This window comes from Gobio gobio, assembly GCF_949357685.1.
Source record: "Gobio gobio genome assembly, chromosome: 17".
NCBI lineage: Eukaryota > Metazoa > Chordata > Actinopteri > Cypriniformes > Gobionidae > Gobio > Gobio gobio.
The window spans coordinates 24,511,301-24,528,295 of NC_137110.1; the positions used below are offsets into that span (position 1 = coordinate 24,511,301).

Genomic DNA, 16,995 nt, shown 5'->3' on the forward strand with positions numbered 1-16,995 from the left:
AAATATAACATAAGGTTGACTACCACAATCCATTTACGATGACAGTAAGTGTTTCTGCTGTTTTTCATGGCTCATTTCTCTATTGTTCAAGGTTCACAATCTACTCTGAGTCTGCGCCCATTAAAACAAAATAACTGGAGGCTGTTATATTAGGCTTTTATCCTCACTGTTATCAATGTCACATTTACATTATGCCCCACTAGCTCAGCTCCCAAAAAAAACAAAAACAACAACAATAACTTCTGCTACATGGCTTACAGATAAGCCAGACCCAATGCACATCCTTCGTAAAACCCTTGACCTGAGCTGTACAACAATACTGTTGTGTAATATTACATCCTCTATCATTAGGACCCTTTTGCATGTGCACAAAGTTTTTACAAATAGACAAAAAAGGTATAACAAATGGCTTATGGCTTTTTACTGCAATTCTTTTTGACTCAATATTTGATGTAAACATCAACACTTTATCAAGAACTAACTACCCCAGGTGAGGAGATGATGGTGGACACATTGTTTTTCTCAAGCAACACAAGGTGGAAGGGAGGAAGCTAAATTAGGCCAAACCTTGAATATTTCAATAGCTCTCATCCATTATTGACCAACGGCTTCGCTCAACTGGCAGATTAGAAATAAAATCTCTCTCCAGTCAACGAAAAGTTCCCCCAATCCTCAGAGCACATTCAAACACTTAGAATCAAGAAATTCTGCTTTATGATGACATTATTGTAAAACTGTGTAATGGAAAAGTTTCCATTTACAAAGGAGCACAACAATATTCAGATCCCAATTTAAAATAATATTCATAATATATTTAACAGAATTCTATAACATTCTACAGCGCAGATAGAATAAAAAGACAAAATATGGTAACACTTTAGAATACTGTATTGTCATTAATGAATAACTACGCAGGAATAAATGATGAGTAACGCAATATTAACATTCTAATAACTACTATTAACTAACAAGAAACTCTGATTAACATATTAGTAAGTAATAGGGCTCATTTGAATATGGTAGTTCACTATTAGCTAATCAGTAACTACTATTTTTTCATAACTCCCAGAGGACTACTAAGAACTACTATACAGGTTCATAATTAATGTGAATAATGCATAATGTATAATTAATTCTAAAGTAAAGATCATGTTAACCCACTAGTAATGAATCAAAAAGTATTACCAAATCCTTCAGACGGAATTACTAATTATTTTGGATCAGTATTCTAAAAGTGAACATCTTGTTAACCCACTAGTAATGACTCCAGTATTACTACTTCTTTCTAAAGAAATTATGAATTATATTATCCTTCAGATGGAAATACTAATTATTTTGGATCAGTATTCTAAAGTGAACATCTTGATAACCCACTAGTAATGACTCAAGTATTACCAAATCCTTCAGACAGAATTACTAATTATTTTGGAATCAGTATTCTAAAGTAAAGATCATGGTAACCCACTAGTAATGACTAGAGTGTTACCAAATCCAGCAGAAGGATTACTATCCATAACCTCAGTCATTAATGAGTTATCATGATTTTTATTTTAGAATACTGATCCAAATAGTTAGTAATTCCTTCTGAATTTTGAATTTGGTAATACAGTCATTGCTAGTGGGATACCATGATCTTCACTTTAGAATGAATTATACATTATGCATTATTCACATTAATTATGAACCTGTATATAGTAGTTCTTAGTAGTCCTCTGGGAAATATGAAAAAATAGTAGTTATTGATTAGCTAATAGTGAACTACCATATTCAACTGAGCACTATTACTTAGTAATTCATTAATCTGAGTTTTTAGCGCTAATTTTTCAGTTTGTGTCTTTAGTAAATCCTGACAGTTTAATGCCAAAAGAGGTTTGTGCTGGCACGAGCTGATAGTAAATCTGGCGCCAGGACTAAATCATCATCACTTTTTTTCTTGCAATGTTTCTCCAATTCTCTTTTCAGGGTACATTTAATTTTTGTACCCTAAGCTATTTGTATTTGTAACAAACAAAAAAACTATTTCCACTGTTATAGCCCACCTTTTGCCAAAAGCCACACCTACAATATTGTTTAAAAAAAATGGGGGTCAGTTAGATTTTGTTAATTAATACTTTAATTCAGCAAGGATATATTAAATTGATAAATGGCTGATGTAAATTCAGCTTTGCCATTACAGGAGTATTACTAGCTTTACTGTTTGTTTGTTTGTTTGTTTTTATCCGTGGTGAACATAAAGAAAAGCCTATATTACCAACCCCAAACAAATTTTCGAAATTAAACTCAAAATCAAAACATTGTTTTATAACTTATATAAAACTGTAAAATGTAAAAATATGAATGGGACAACTAGCCCCAACCTGACAATTACGGGGGGAAGAAATACCATTTTCCTGAATGCATATTTGTCCTTTCAGATAAAATCTACTTAACTTTATAGTTGACACTGGCTATATGTATGCCTGTGTGGCTTTATTGTCTCACTTGCCGAATATTCCGATCTATTATGACCTCTGAGCTGTAAAGCTGCCAGAATAATAATAATAATAATAATAATAATAATAATAATAATAATAATAATAATAATAATAATAATAATAATAATAATAATACTACGCTGTTTGTTAATTGGCCAGAGGAGAACTGGCACCCCGACTGAGCCTGGTTTCTAACAAGGTTTATTTTTCTCCATTAGGTCACCTAATGGGGTTTTGGTTTCCTTGCCACTGTTCCCTCTGGCTTGGCGTGCTCAGTTGGGGACTACATTTTTCAACTAAACATCGAAATAATTCTAATTAATAAACTAAATTAACCATTTAAACTAAATTACTGATCTAATTATTGATCTAAAGCCCACACTGTCACTGTATGATAATTGAAATTAACTGATGACATCAGCGTTTTTTCCAGAATGGCTATACAGCTGTTTACTCAACAGCAAAATATGGTCCCCTTGTGACCATACTTAATATGTTTAACTGGAGATCAACCTCATCTAAACCATTTAAGTTGTCTTGATTATGTGCTCCTTTACTACTCAATGACCTAGAAAATGACGTCACCTCATTATTACTTTGAAAATGACCACTCTACAAGCTAAACAAGTGGTTGCTAAATGCATAAAAACGGTCAAAAACAGTAAACCAAAATCAATCACTAATAATTAAAGCTACAGTGGTCATTGCTGCTTGTAAGTTGTGATAGGTTCATACATCCCTTAATTTTTTTTCATCCGTTTTAATAACTCTCAATTTCTGTAGCCGCATTATATTAATGGCCGAATATGAAATTAATCAGATTTACTGGAGAGTTTATTCGCCCCTGGTGCACTGATCAGTTAGCTACTGTCCCACATCATCTCAAAATGGCTGCCCTTATGAAATCCTGCAGATGAGGTCAAACACCCAGAAACTCGGGCCCATAAACACATAACGCACGCAAGAGAAATCAACATTTAGACACACAATAAACATGATGCTCTATAAACTTGAGTGTTTTGAGTATTCTTAGCGATTTAACTGCTGGATGTTCTTCATGGAAGCACTGGGGCTCAGATGCAGTTGGGTACTTACTGGTTGTGTTTCCTGACATCTGGATGATGCACTTGGACTCTTTACCGATTTCACGAGAGTTGAAGGGGCGAACTCTCACCGCCACTTTCACCGAGGCCCCAGCCATGGTGCCTCTGTGTGTGTGCTGAGAGCACTCCTTAAAGTACAGGTCAGTGCTCACACCTGCCAAGACAAAGTAATAGAGCATTGATGGATTTTATAGCATTTATTAACATTTGTAAATGCTAGTTAAAAATGTTCATGTTAGTTCACAGCGCATTAACTAATATTAACAGCTACACATTTTACATTAGTAAATGTTGAGATTAACATTAACTAAGATTAATACATTCTGCAAATATATACCTCCGACTCTAGGATCGGATGGAAGGAATGCATAGATGGATGTATATATTGTATATATTTAATATTATGATTAAATATAAATTGTAATAATTAAACATGAATAGACTTACTAATTGATTGAGACATTTTGATTAATGCACAAAAAATAAGATACGCTAAATGTACAGTAAAATCCATATTTCTGCACGTGCAGCATTTCTGAAAATAAAGGAAGGATATTACTCATTCTGTAGCTCCATTACTATATAGCAGAAGAGAAATATTGATTTAGACTCTTCTCCATTGGAAATTGAATTACACCTAGTTTCGGGAAGGCTGTTAAACTGCCTATCACCATAGCAACTATGAGTATAATTTCTGTTGTATGGCATGAAGGGACGAAAAGCAAACGCATGATTTCAGTTGTGACTTACAACAAGGTTAAACAATAAATCCCCCAAAAATTCAATATTTCAATGTTCAGACAAAACAGGAAGGCTGTGTTTATATGACCAGAGCGTAAAAGGATCATGCACGGTCAGCTACAGATCTAAAGAGATACTCGGCCCAGTAGCAACAAAAGAAGTGCCTGGCTGGCTAAATGTCAGTACGCGTCCTAGGATTACAATGGCCCAATAACTGGATGCCACCAACTCCGAGTCCAGCTCAGCCTCTTAGTCAGACCAAAATGGAGGTACAATTAATGTGTCTGGGGAGATTTATGGCCTTCAAGCCTCAATCTTGTTTTCAGAGAGTTCTACTTCTGTTTATATATGTGTTTGCTTCAGTAACTAGGAGGTCTATTTGAATGCATATAAATGAGCTCATACAGAGATCTCATGTAAGCAAAGTTCTGTAATTTTCAATGAAATGCACATCATGCTGAGTCACATTCTGGTGTGTCAGAGTGGGTTCGGTCTCTCTCATTACTCACTAGTCTACTTAGAGTCTTGACTCATTGACATGAACCTCAAAGGTAGCATGTCACTTTACAGAGGTGTTAAAAAGCGGTGTTTTAGTGTTGTTGAGTTGAAAAAGAAGTGATATATGACATTGACTTTATATTGATTAATAATATTGATGAATTAACCTATTCACATCATAATCTGTGATAAACATAATTAGTAAAAAGAGAATTTCAGACCACAAAGGAAAAAGATCAAGCCATTTTTGTTAGTCAAATAATCTAAGAATAAAGGTCAAGTATTTTGTACATACAGTGCATCACAATTAAAACTGGATGTCTGTTGCACTCCATCCACTGATAAACATCTTCATCACAGATAAGCAGAAAGCTCGATTGTACTGCAAAATTTTTTAATGTAACCTAATAAAATATGAAAATATCGAAATTACCTGCTCTTATTCAAGTCAAAATGATTATTTAAGAAGCCTTATACGACATTGTTACACCAATTAAAGACATTTTAAAGGTCAGATCAAGTAGAAATGGTGCCTTTAGGTAATATTTTGCAGTGTAGATCCAAAAATTATAAACATTCTTTTTAATTTATCATCTAACATTGTGCGCCTAAATGTCAAGAAATCTACATACATCCTTATTTGTGCCTGACATAATTTGTATAGTGTTGTTAAAACACGGTGGGACTCGTATACAATTTCATAAGCGTGTGATGCCAGAAGTCATAATATTTTACTTGCTGTTCAATTATTACATGGGGGGAAGGGAGAAAACAAGAAAAGATTGTCCTGTAAAAAAAAATATAAATGACAATATGTTTCTCTGTAAATTCTTAAATCGTGATTCATAAGCTCTATCCTGAAGACGTTACTATGTGCCTGCCAGCTTAAGACAATGAATGACAGTGCATTTATCCTTCCCGCACTTAAAAATATGTACACAAGGACAGAGGGCCATTTATGACGAACAACATCTGTTCCATCACTCAATAAAAAAAGCACTTCTCTGTCATAATAATAATGTCTGGATATGTTGACGGCTCTGAATGGCCGCACCCCACAGCAGTCCCACCCTGGTGACCCAACACCAAATAAACAGACAGAGCCTCATTAATACTGCATTGTCCTCTAGAATACGCCAACAATGAAAAAACTCTTACCTTTACAATGGTGATCCTCTGATGCTCTCAGATAGTGGCTCTACAGTTCAGCTCCCACTACTGTCTCTTGCGCTGGCTTCTCAAATTCTTTTTCTTGAGCTCTTCCTCTGATATGCCAAAAACGATCTGCTTTTCACTCTGTTTAACAAAGGGTCCCTTATTTGTTCCAGAGAGGTATTGCGTAGCTGGATGCCCGGTGAGGCCTGCTTGTAAGTAGGAAGGCTTCCTGGAGGAAATATCTTTGAGTGCCCTGTAATGTAGAAGCCAAAATGGCTCTGCTGGCTGCCTAGAGCTGTGATGCTGAGACTGACTGAACCAGTGACATCATCAGTGAGGAAGGCAGAAGCATCAATGCAGTAGAGAGGGAGAGAGAGAGAGAGAGAGAGGGGGAGGAGAGAGGAGGGGGGGGTGAGGGGATGGAGATTAGATTCCCCGCGGAGTACGGTATGCGCGCGCGCACACACACACACAAACATGGCTCTACATAACATGAGATTCAGTGGCTAGTGCTGGGCTGCATATGCGTGATAGATCAAAAGAAACCAAGCAGGTCGTTTTGTCCCCAACTATGCAATATGATTTAAGACAAAATAATATTTAATATTTACATGAATTCACCTCCAAATCTCTCTTTGTATTTGAATTAGAGACTAAAAGTAAAATTACACCAGTAAAGCAATCTCATTATGGTAATAAGTGATGTTATTATTTTATCTTTATAATTTTTTTATTTGTAATTAGTTTCATTTACCAGCTATAGATTCTTAGGTAAAAATGGTCTAAAATTTAAAATGATTAAAACATTTTAATTTTTATGGAAGTTAGGAGTGATTGAAAGATTTTTTAAATATTAATAATACATATTAATTCATTCATTATCATTATAATTAATATGAATTATTATTATTATAAATGATTAATTATTTTATAAAATTGTTATTATTATTATATTACGACTTTATAATTTTTTTTACTTTAATGTTCAATGCTTATGCTAAATCTTTTTTTTTTTTGTTAATTCTCTGTATTTATACATTTTATTAAGAGTGAAAAATGTATATAAAAAAACAAACAGTATTGCTTATGAGTTAAAACATTCCACATTTTCATAAAAAATATGGAATTGCAAAGAAGTGTAAATAATATTTGGCCTTTCTTTTTAGCTATCTTTCAAGGAAAATCAGCTTCCTGGTGGGATTACTCAGTTCACAAACTATTGGAGCAAATTGGACTGTGCTCTCCCCACAAATCCAGTAAACCCATGTAACACATTCATAAAGGAAGCTTTTCCCACTGACATTAATCCGCCTCTATTCTTCTGACTCAACCCCTCTTTGCATTTTCTGAACTAGAGACTAAAAGGAAATGACACCAGTAAAGAATTATATCTCATAATGGAATCATGATTAAGTAATGCCGTTAGTAGCATATCTTTTGCATTACTAAACAAAACAAGACTTATGTTGGGCTTCTAATAATTAAATCATTATTTTAGGAGTACATTTAAACAATTAAAGTAATATTAGTGAAGTAATATATAAATATCAGAGAGTGAAATAGCAATATTTATGCAAAAAAAGGGGACAGGGGCATTGCTAGCCATCTTTTAAAGAAGATAACAGAGGTTATTATGCATGTGATTCAAAGTCAAAATGCTTTTTATTTAGCCTCTATGTGACTCAAATATATTTAGAGGTACATCAGTCCCTCTAAATGCTGTAATGATGATTCAGTGTTCATGAGCAGGTCAAAGCAATTGTTTGCCCGGTCCATGTACAATACAGGGAAGATGCACAGACCATCCATGGCACATGCAGAACATGGCAGTTGCCCTTGGGTTTCACCCAAATCAGATTCAAATTAATTCAGTTTTAATGTCAAGCAAATGAACTAGTCATTTACTTTATCTGGGACTGCATTTCCTATTGTCTTTGTCTTCCTTTTCATTCTATCCTTTTTTGCGTGTTTTACACTTCCTAACACCTCTTTATCTCACCATATTTTGTTAGGGTGACATGCCCCTTCCTCAAAAGTTTGACTATTTACGCCAAGAGGTCGTTCGAGATCACTCATAAATATCCAAGTCATTAATGACAATATGTGTGTGACTCACAGAGATTTAGAAACGTGCATCTACAACATCACCAATGCTGCAAAAGAGATGTCCAACTGCAAATACACCGATCAGGCATAACATTATGACAGATGAAGTGAATAATGCTGATTATCTCTTCATCACGGCACCTGCTAGTGGGTGGGATATATTAGGCAGCAAGTTAAAGGGGTGATGAATTGAGAAATCAACTTTCCCTTGAGCTTTTGATATACAAAAGGTCATGGTAATATAAGAATATCCTGTAAGTTTCAGAGCTGAAAACGTCCTTGTTAGTCAAAGAAAAGCTTTTATTGACCCCAGGCCCAGCAAACGCTCAATCTGGCTATGACGCGAGAGTGTAGTGAAGCACCGCCTCGCCCACCGACTCATGCCACTAACATGATATAGGCCTACAGAGAGAGCTAAACCGCATCGAATTTCTAAACATACCACATAAGCTTCATTCGGATTCCAATATTATGAATGCATGGATGAACTTTATTTTTAATGAATATCCAGCTCACGTGGGGAAGACTTTGCATTTGTTCCTTCATTTCTGACCACCCTGGATTTGCAGAAAGGATGGGATTACATAAATGAATTAATGAATGAAGCAACACACTAATGAGTAAAACATGTTTTTATATGTGATAGTATTGCATTGTTACAGATCGTTTGATATAGATCTATTGATTGTGTACGTATCTAACTTAAAATACCTTATCACGCTGTCAAAGGCTGAATAATCCTTTATTTGTGGTTCTTGATGTGCATTGTTCACTCTCTTGACTTGATATTTGAAGGAAAAATACAATCGCGGAAGTTTTGATCATGCAGTCTGTAACGTACTTGGCGCGCGTGTGTACGGTTCACGCTTATATCCACCAATCGGGCGGGCCAAGTAATAAAAAATAACATTCCAACCAATCGTGGATGGATGAGAGATAAATCGTTGTGTTTGTTTGATAAAGACGTTTTGCGAGCCCTGTGGGACGAATTATCCAAGTCGCCATTTTCTCAAATCCTTCAAAACAATCCCTCACTGTGTGCTCGCGGGGAGCCGAAGCTCCGTAAATATGCACATTTTATCCAATCCTAGCCGTGGGCGTTTACTTCTAAGTCTTCAGAGTGGCACGCCCATACAATCCGAGCGTGCAAGGAGAGAGCCTCAAAACCAGGATAGAAAATAGTCTATCACTAATTCATTATGATGTTTTTGAATGTAAACACCACGCAAACGTCATAAGTTGACCTCAGACAACAGTATATATATATATATATATATATATATATATATATATATATATATATATATATATATATATATATATATATATATATATATATATATATATATATATATATATATATATATATATATATATATATATATATATATATATATATATATATATATATATATATATATATATATATATATATATCGGGAAGCCAGTTCATGACACCTTTAACATTTTGTCCTCAAAGTTGATGTGTTAGAAGCAGGAAAAATGGGCAAGCGTAAGGATTTAAGCAAGTTTGACAAGGGCCAAATTGTAATGGCTAGACGACAGGGTTAGAGCTAGGGGTGCACCGATCCGACTTTTTCAGTCCCGATACCGATACCGATGCCTGGGCTTTGTGTATCTGTCGATACCCGATACCGATCCGATATATTGTTGAATTAATAATAAACTGTATATCTTCCACCTTATACCTTCCTTGAAGAGACTAAAGGCACCAGACTTTACTAACTAAACATAACTAAGACAAAATAACAGATGTATGTAAGGTGTTGAATTCTTATTTATTTAAAAAAACAATTGTGGATTCAAATCTAAAATAGAATGTAATCTAACTTCTTTAAATAAATAAAATGTAGCAGTGGAAACAAAAAACAGTGTATTGGTCAAACATACAATAGTAATCTGACAGTTACCAAACATTTTTTACACTACAGATAATTGTTTTGGTATATAATCATATCAATATTAAAAAGTAGCATTACAAATTAACAAATAGTCAAATTTTCTACCATATGCAATTTAATAAAAATTTTCAGCTAGCTAATAACAACTTTGTTCTGGTTTCACCTCACTCCAGATTAAATGATTGTAGGCTAGGCCTATTTATTTTACTACACATTGTCAACAGAAATAAGATGAAATACTGTTGATAATTAAAAATAATTCTTACTACCCACTCTTGCTAAAATGGGTAAGCACACTTGTGTTCTCATTTCAGTTGCGTTCTGAGTAAATTAATAAACTGAGTTCATGAGTTCAGTGTTGGACAGATCAGTTGTTCTGGCCAGTCGTTAAAATGATTCGGTTCAAAGGAGTCATTAGGTCACGAATCGGACATTAGCAGACGCGTTGTGTGCGAATCCCGTCTGTTAGAACATCGCGAAAGATGTCAACACACAGAAAACACTTCATAACTGGATATAATTTGTCTCCCGCTTATTGAAAGTATGCTTTATGTCAGCTGGTCAGAGAAGAGTCAATGTTTTTTGAGCGCAATTCACACCCAGTGATAATTCAAGGACAAAATTGTCCGAATGTGTCACGTGCAACATGGTTTCGGTCTTCCGAGCTTTTGATTTGGATTAATATGTGAAATATGAGAGCGAACACTGATTATTTTGAAGACCCAGAGAGCGCGCGCGGGGGAGGAGCTCTCAGATCGGTCTCTCTGTCACTCAGTCACAAGCGCAGCATCTGTTCTACATCACTCGTAAATCACAATAACTCATCAAATTAGGCTTTGGCCGTCAAAAAAATGTCAATGCAGGAAAGACCCTGACTTTGCAGTAATACCCTCGAAACAGCGACGAACTAGTTGGCGTGGCAAGCGTGAAATATCTCCTCCACACAGCCGACTCTCTGGCTCGCTCCCTTCTAGCATGCGACACACGTGAAGCTGACGAATGACGTAGGTTCTGCTGCGACGGAAAAAAACACCTGGATCGGCTTGTGGATCTGTTAATTTTTCCGATCCCCGATCCAGCTATTTTGTCAGTATCGCGGCCGATATCCGATCCTAATATCGGATCGGTGCACCCCTAGTTAGAGCATCTCCAAAACTGCAGCTCTTTTGGGGTGTTTCCGGTCTGCAGTGGACAGTATCGATCAAAAGTGGTCCAACGAAGGAACAGTGGTGAACCTGCAACAGTGTCATCATGGGCGGCCACGGCTCATTGATGCACATGGGAAGCGAAGGTTAGCCCATGTGGTCCGATCAAACAGACAAGCTACTGTAGCTCAAATTGCTCAAGAGGTTAATGCTGGTTCTGATAGAAATGTGTCAGTATCACAGTTTGTTGCGTATGGGGCTGCATAGCCGCAGACCAGTCAGGGTGCCCATGCTGACCCCTGTCCACCGCCAAAAGCAACAACAGTGGGCACGTGAGCACTAGACCACGGAGCAATGGAAGAAGCTGTGTCGCTTACCTGGGGAACACATGGCACCAGGATGCACTATGGGACGAAGGCAAGCCGGCGGAGGCAGTGTGATGCTCTGGTCAATATTCTGCTGGGAAATCTTGGGTCCTGCCATCCATGTGGATGTTACTTTGACACGTACCACCTACCTAAGCATTGTTGCAGACCACTACATATAGTTTATCTGAAAAGAGTACTCAGACTGAATGATTTACATTATTGCATTTTTTATATTTCTCTTTCTCTCTCTTTTTTGGGAACTTGAATTGAAATGGAACATTTCTTTGATTTACCCTGGGATATGGCCCAGGCAGGAAGACACATCAAGCACCGAGCAACCACAGCATTCAGTTAGACACAATGCCAGTCTGAACAGTCCCTTGTGGCTTCTTTTCTCTTCTTGTGTCTCTCTCTCCTTCCCAACCCTTCCTGCTCCTCTGTCTCAGCTCAGTAGAGCAATGCCCTGAATAATTTATCCAGCTAAAGAAGCTCTGGTGTGGGCCTGACGCCTGATACTGTCTTAAAGAGACAAGCTTTTAGCAAGAATACTGCTAATAAAAACATGATGATACAGAATAATCAACATGTCCTCCAACAAAAATACGCCTATAGGTCGTTTGTCACTTTCCTGAAATACGACCCATAGGAGCATTTACTAAAGTTGTGCCCCTATCGACAACAGGACACTTTCATTTCAATGCATTGTTCCCTTTCATTTGCGCCATATTTTGGGTTTTGCGTAGCTCAATTGATAGAGCATTGTAAAATACAACATCATGTAATCATGTGATCATGCAATCATGGGTTCGATCCCAGGGAACGCATGTGCTCATAAAGTGTATGCACTATAAATCATTGGGTAGGTTTAGGGGTGAGGTGGGTGTAGTTGTTAATTAAAAAAATTGATTTTGCTAAATAAAAATATGACAAATGGTGGTAAAAAGTCCACAAATTGCATTTAAAGGAACATGCATTTTGATTGGTAACGACAGTCATACGTACATAACACAACACTGTCGTTATTTTTACGCCAGCTAGAGGGCGCATGACTTTAAAACGTAAATAAAGGTCGTAATAAGGTGCTTGATAAACGACCTATAGAGTCAGATTTTTTTTTTTTTTTTTTTGGAGGACAGTCTGAGAATAATGCAACCTTAAGGCCTGTACACACCGGGACGAATATCGCACGCGCTTATCGCCAGCGTTTTTCGGCGCGTCTTGAGTGTTCACACCCAAGCGATTTTCACTGGCGATGCGGCGAGTGAACGTGCACATTCAGTAGATGTGCTCCCGTTACCAGAGGTGTGGACTCGAGTCATGTGACTTGGACTCGAGTCAGAGTCGAGTCATGAATTTGATGACTTCAGACTCGACTCGACAAAATGTACAAAGACTTGCAACTCGACTTGGACTTGAACATCAGTGACTCGAGACTTCACTTGGACTTGCGCCTTTTGACTCGAGAAGACTTGCTACTTCCCATGAAAACCTGTGGGGGAAAAAAAATGTTCACACGGCCGCGCCGCTCAGTGTATCTGCATCTGTGAAAAAAATGTGCATCACCTGTATGCATGCAGAAAGCGCGCGCTGCCTGCACGACATCCAATCACTGTAGTCCCACGTTGGTTTCTCTCTCTCTCTCTCTCTCACTCACTCACTATCTAGGGCCCTATGATTTCCGCGATCGCTGAATCTATTGTTAACGCGGAATTTCCCGCAATTTTACATATTTGGAATGAAATGCGGTTTTGTGTGGGAGAAGAACGTATGTCTGGGGAAAATGCAGACCAGGGGAAGCAAATCTGGGCAACAACCCCTCCCGTCATTTCAGCTCCCCCTTCAAAACAATGAAAGTATGGAGAAGCGGCTCACCACGGCTCTGCTTTCGTCGGCGAAAAAGTTAAGAAACTCAACGCTAAGCCCTCAGTACCGAGCCGAGCAGTTCCCTCACGGGGAGTGCTTGCTGTATTTTGCCTTGTTTTTAATGCACTTTAATGTACTGTATGGAAAATAATGTCTTAAATGAACTTGAGAGGAAATGAGATGCGCGGGACATGTTTGGCTGAGGTAGATCTTAAAGTGACAGTAGCACTGAGTGATAATGTCTGTCATTAATGTTCAAAGAACAACGGGAACAGAAGATTGTAGCTTTAATGATGATTAATCTATATTTCATTTATTATTTATGCAGTTAAGAAAGGTGTTGATAACTTTATTCAATTTCTGTGTAGACTATGTCTGACAGGGAAGGCCAGGTAAATATAACATTTATTATAATGGGTTTATGTAAAGATTGTTTTAAGTTCAATTAAATTAAAAGTTGTTATTTTTTTAAAGCCTAATAAATGTTGAAAATGGTAGCTTTCAGTTATACTGTAATGTAACGTCATCAATGTTTCATATAGACATTAATATCAGTGATACTGGCCTTCATTCATAAAAAGATGCCATTACAAAACATATTTAAAATATACTGTCTTTAAGTTGTTTCTAAATTAATTCAGAGAGTAACTGAAATTATTACAATATCAAACTATTAATAACTCCAATGTTTTTAATTGCAATTAATCATGATTAATTACAGAAAAATGCGATTAATTAGTTTTTTTTTAAATGATCAATTCACAGCACTTATATTTTGTTGTGACTTGAAGTACTTAGAGTGCAGTGTTATGTTGCATCATGCTGTATTTGTCCTGAAAAGTAAATGTTTGTTACCTGAATAAATTTAAGGTCATTCTAATTTTATGTTTTCTGTTCTATTATATTAACATTAAAAACACACTATTTTTACAACTAAAATAACATTTAAGGGTAAAAAAACCTGAATTCCCAAAAATTAAAACGGAAAAAACTGAATTTGGGAAAAAATAAAAGGAATTTGGGAAAAAATTAAACGGATTTCATAGGGCCCTAATTATTACGTTGGTCCAGTTTTTCAGAAGTGATAATTTTGAAGAGTGAGGATTTTATTGATGACATGTTTAAGTTAGCCCTAAGTTTAGGCAAAAAGGACCCATGCCATGTCTATTTGAAATGTCTGTTTTGCAATATGAGGTCAATACAATACAGGACTGAAGCTGCTGTGCATTGTTCTAGTGTAATATGCTGTTGAAATACAAGCATTATTTGTGACATTTTTTTGTTTGTTTGTTTTTTACTCTATTTGATTAATGTCATTGTATAAAAAGAGGTTTAAATAAATACAAATCTTACAGACATGCATGATTTGTATACATTTTATTTCTGTGGTAAGAGGACTTGAAATGACTCGAAACTAAAATGGTAGGACTTTGGACACGACTTGAGACTTGTTGGCTTTGACTTTTGACTCGACTCGGGACTTGCCTCATCTTTGACTCGATTTGACTCGGGACTCGAGGGCAAAGACTTGAGACTTACTTGTGACTTGCATAACAATGACTTTGTCCCACCTCTGCCCGTTACACAAGGTGGTGCTGCGGCACTTACGCTTCTGACACTCGCTTGTCACACAGAAGAAAAGGAGAGACAGTATTTACGTGCTTGCCAAAACCACAGATATATTATGTCTATGGCAAAACCATTCACACACTTTTTGCTAAGTAACTGGCAAGCAGCATTAGCAGCCCATCTTCTTCTTTGTCTTCTTACTACTTCTTCTTCGTATCAATGTGTGCTCGGCAAGACCGATTTTATGCTTGAGCGCCAACAAGTCGTGTTTTACTGTCACTTCAGCAGCTCCAGGCACGTGAACAAAAGCGCTGATCTCATTGGTCGGCCAGTTTTTACAGTGCCGCGTCAAAATAAAAAAACGAACCCAAGGCGTTTTTTTTTAAATGACGCTTTTACGCCTGGCGTTTTACGCGTCGGTGTGCACACTCACATTGGCGCCCATTGTTTAGTCACGAGGCGTTAAACGTCGGCGATAAACGCGCGCGAAAATCGTCCCGGTGTGAACAGGGGCCTCATTTATAAACATAGCGTATGCACAAAAGAATGCGTACGCCGCTCTCTACGCAATAATTGGTATTTATAAAAAGCAAACTTGACGGGAAAATGTGCGGTCCTTCACGCAAGCTCTGACCCAGGCGTACGCACAAAAACGGGTGAAATGAGAAATGGCGACACCGTCAGCAGATGGAAGAAACACGTGAAAGTGTGTGAAACTGTAGACCGTTGTGTAAAAGAAATGGCAATACTGCCTCTCATAAATAACTTGAAGACTTCACAAAGCAAGTCTTACAATTAACAGCCTACACGAACACCCGTTTGATCGATCTGCAGTGTAAAACAAACGAAAATTACAACAGAAATGCAAATTAACACATATTTGCAAAAAGAAAAGTGAAATATGTTCTGCAATAATATTGCCATGTAGATAGATAGAGATTTATTAATTGTCCGCTGGGGAAAGTTGTTTTCATAGTAAAAATTTATTCATCAGCTACGGAATCATATGGTATTCATGCATATGCCTTTAGTTTGTTTTATTTTTGATAAAATAACGTATGACGTATGTCTCAACCATTCAGAAAACTGCAAGAAATTACATTTGCACTGAACTATTTCCCATTTCCACGTAGATAATAGGGATAGGGATTAATAGGGATTCCCCAATAGGCCTAATTGCCGCCAGTCTCTCATCAAGAGAGGTCCGCTCCGGTGTCCCTCTCCCCCACCCGTGGCAGACACACTCTGGCGATGGAGCGCTAGACGCTTTTTTGCCTCGACTTTAATGTCCGACCATTTCTTTTTTATTTCGGCCATGCATGGTCCGAGGTTGTGAGGCTACAGCATTTACGGCGTCTGCAACCTTTTGCCACTCAAGTGCCTTTTTGGCATTAGTAGTGCCCACACTGTGCCCTCCTAACAAAATTGTTCTCCTCTTTTCCACCTCGCCAACGATAACTTCTACATCGTTTTTTTTATTTCCTCTCTGTGTTTGCCATGATCTCGAAAATTATGAATATTAACTTGTGGGCGTTTCACGGACTATTTATGGGCAACTATGGGCATGACATGAAGCCGCAAAAGCTGCGCTACATTTAGAATTGATTGTGATTTATTAAGGGAAAACTGCGTAGGATGTGCGTGCGCACGGTTTTATAAATCCGAATATTTCTGTGCGTACGCACGTCCTATGTTTCATCCGTACGCCACTTCTGACGCAAATCCTACGCAAAGTTTTATAAATGAGGCCCCAGGCCTTTAGGAGCCCACAACCGTCACACAAAAACAAACCTAATCCTACTACCAAACAATTTTCTGCTATCTTCTCAGTTTGAGTAATTAATTCCAAAGTCATGCTTAAAGCTACACTGTGTGATATTTTCCCCCATCTAGTGGTGAAAAGGTATATGACCATCCAGTGAATTTTAGTTTCTGTTCTTCTCAATTCCGATTTCGTTTCAACTCCTACGGTGGCCGATTTAGTCCAAGATTAACATGGCTTCCAGTCCTATGCTTCTAGTTCGACCTCGTCCACATTCGACACGGTGCCT

General features: G+C 37.2%; 1 protein-coding gene across 1 annotated transcript in view; it reads right to left on the bottom strand.

The window, feature by feature from the left end:
* kif1aa (kinesin family member 1Aa) overlaps nucleotides 1–16,995 on the bottom strand; it is a 92,560-nt gene that overhangs the window by 65,016 nt on the left and 10,549 nt on the right. The window contains exons 2-3 of the mRNA XM_079841142.1: nucleotides 5,975–6,284; nucleotides 3,570–3,731 (exon numbers count right to left, since the gene is read on the bottom strand). Coding sequence (XP_079697268.1) covers nucleotides 3,570–3,675 — 106 coding nt within the window. The 5' untranslated portion in view covers nucleotides 3,676–3,731; nucleotides 5,975–6,284. The remainder of the gene's footprint in view (nucleotides 1–3,569; nucleotides 3,732–5,974; nucleotides 6,285–16,995) is intronic.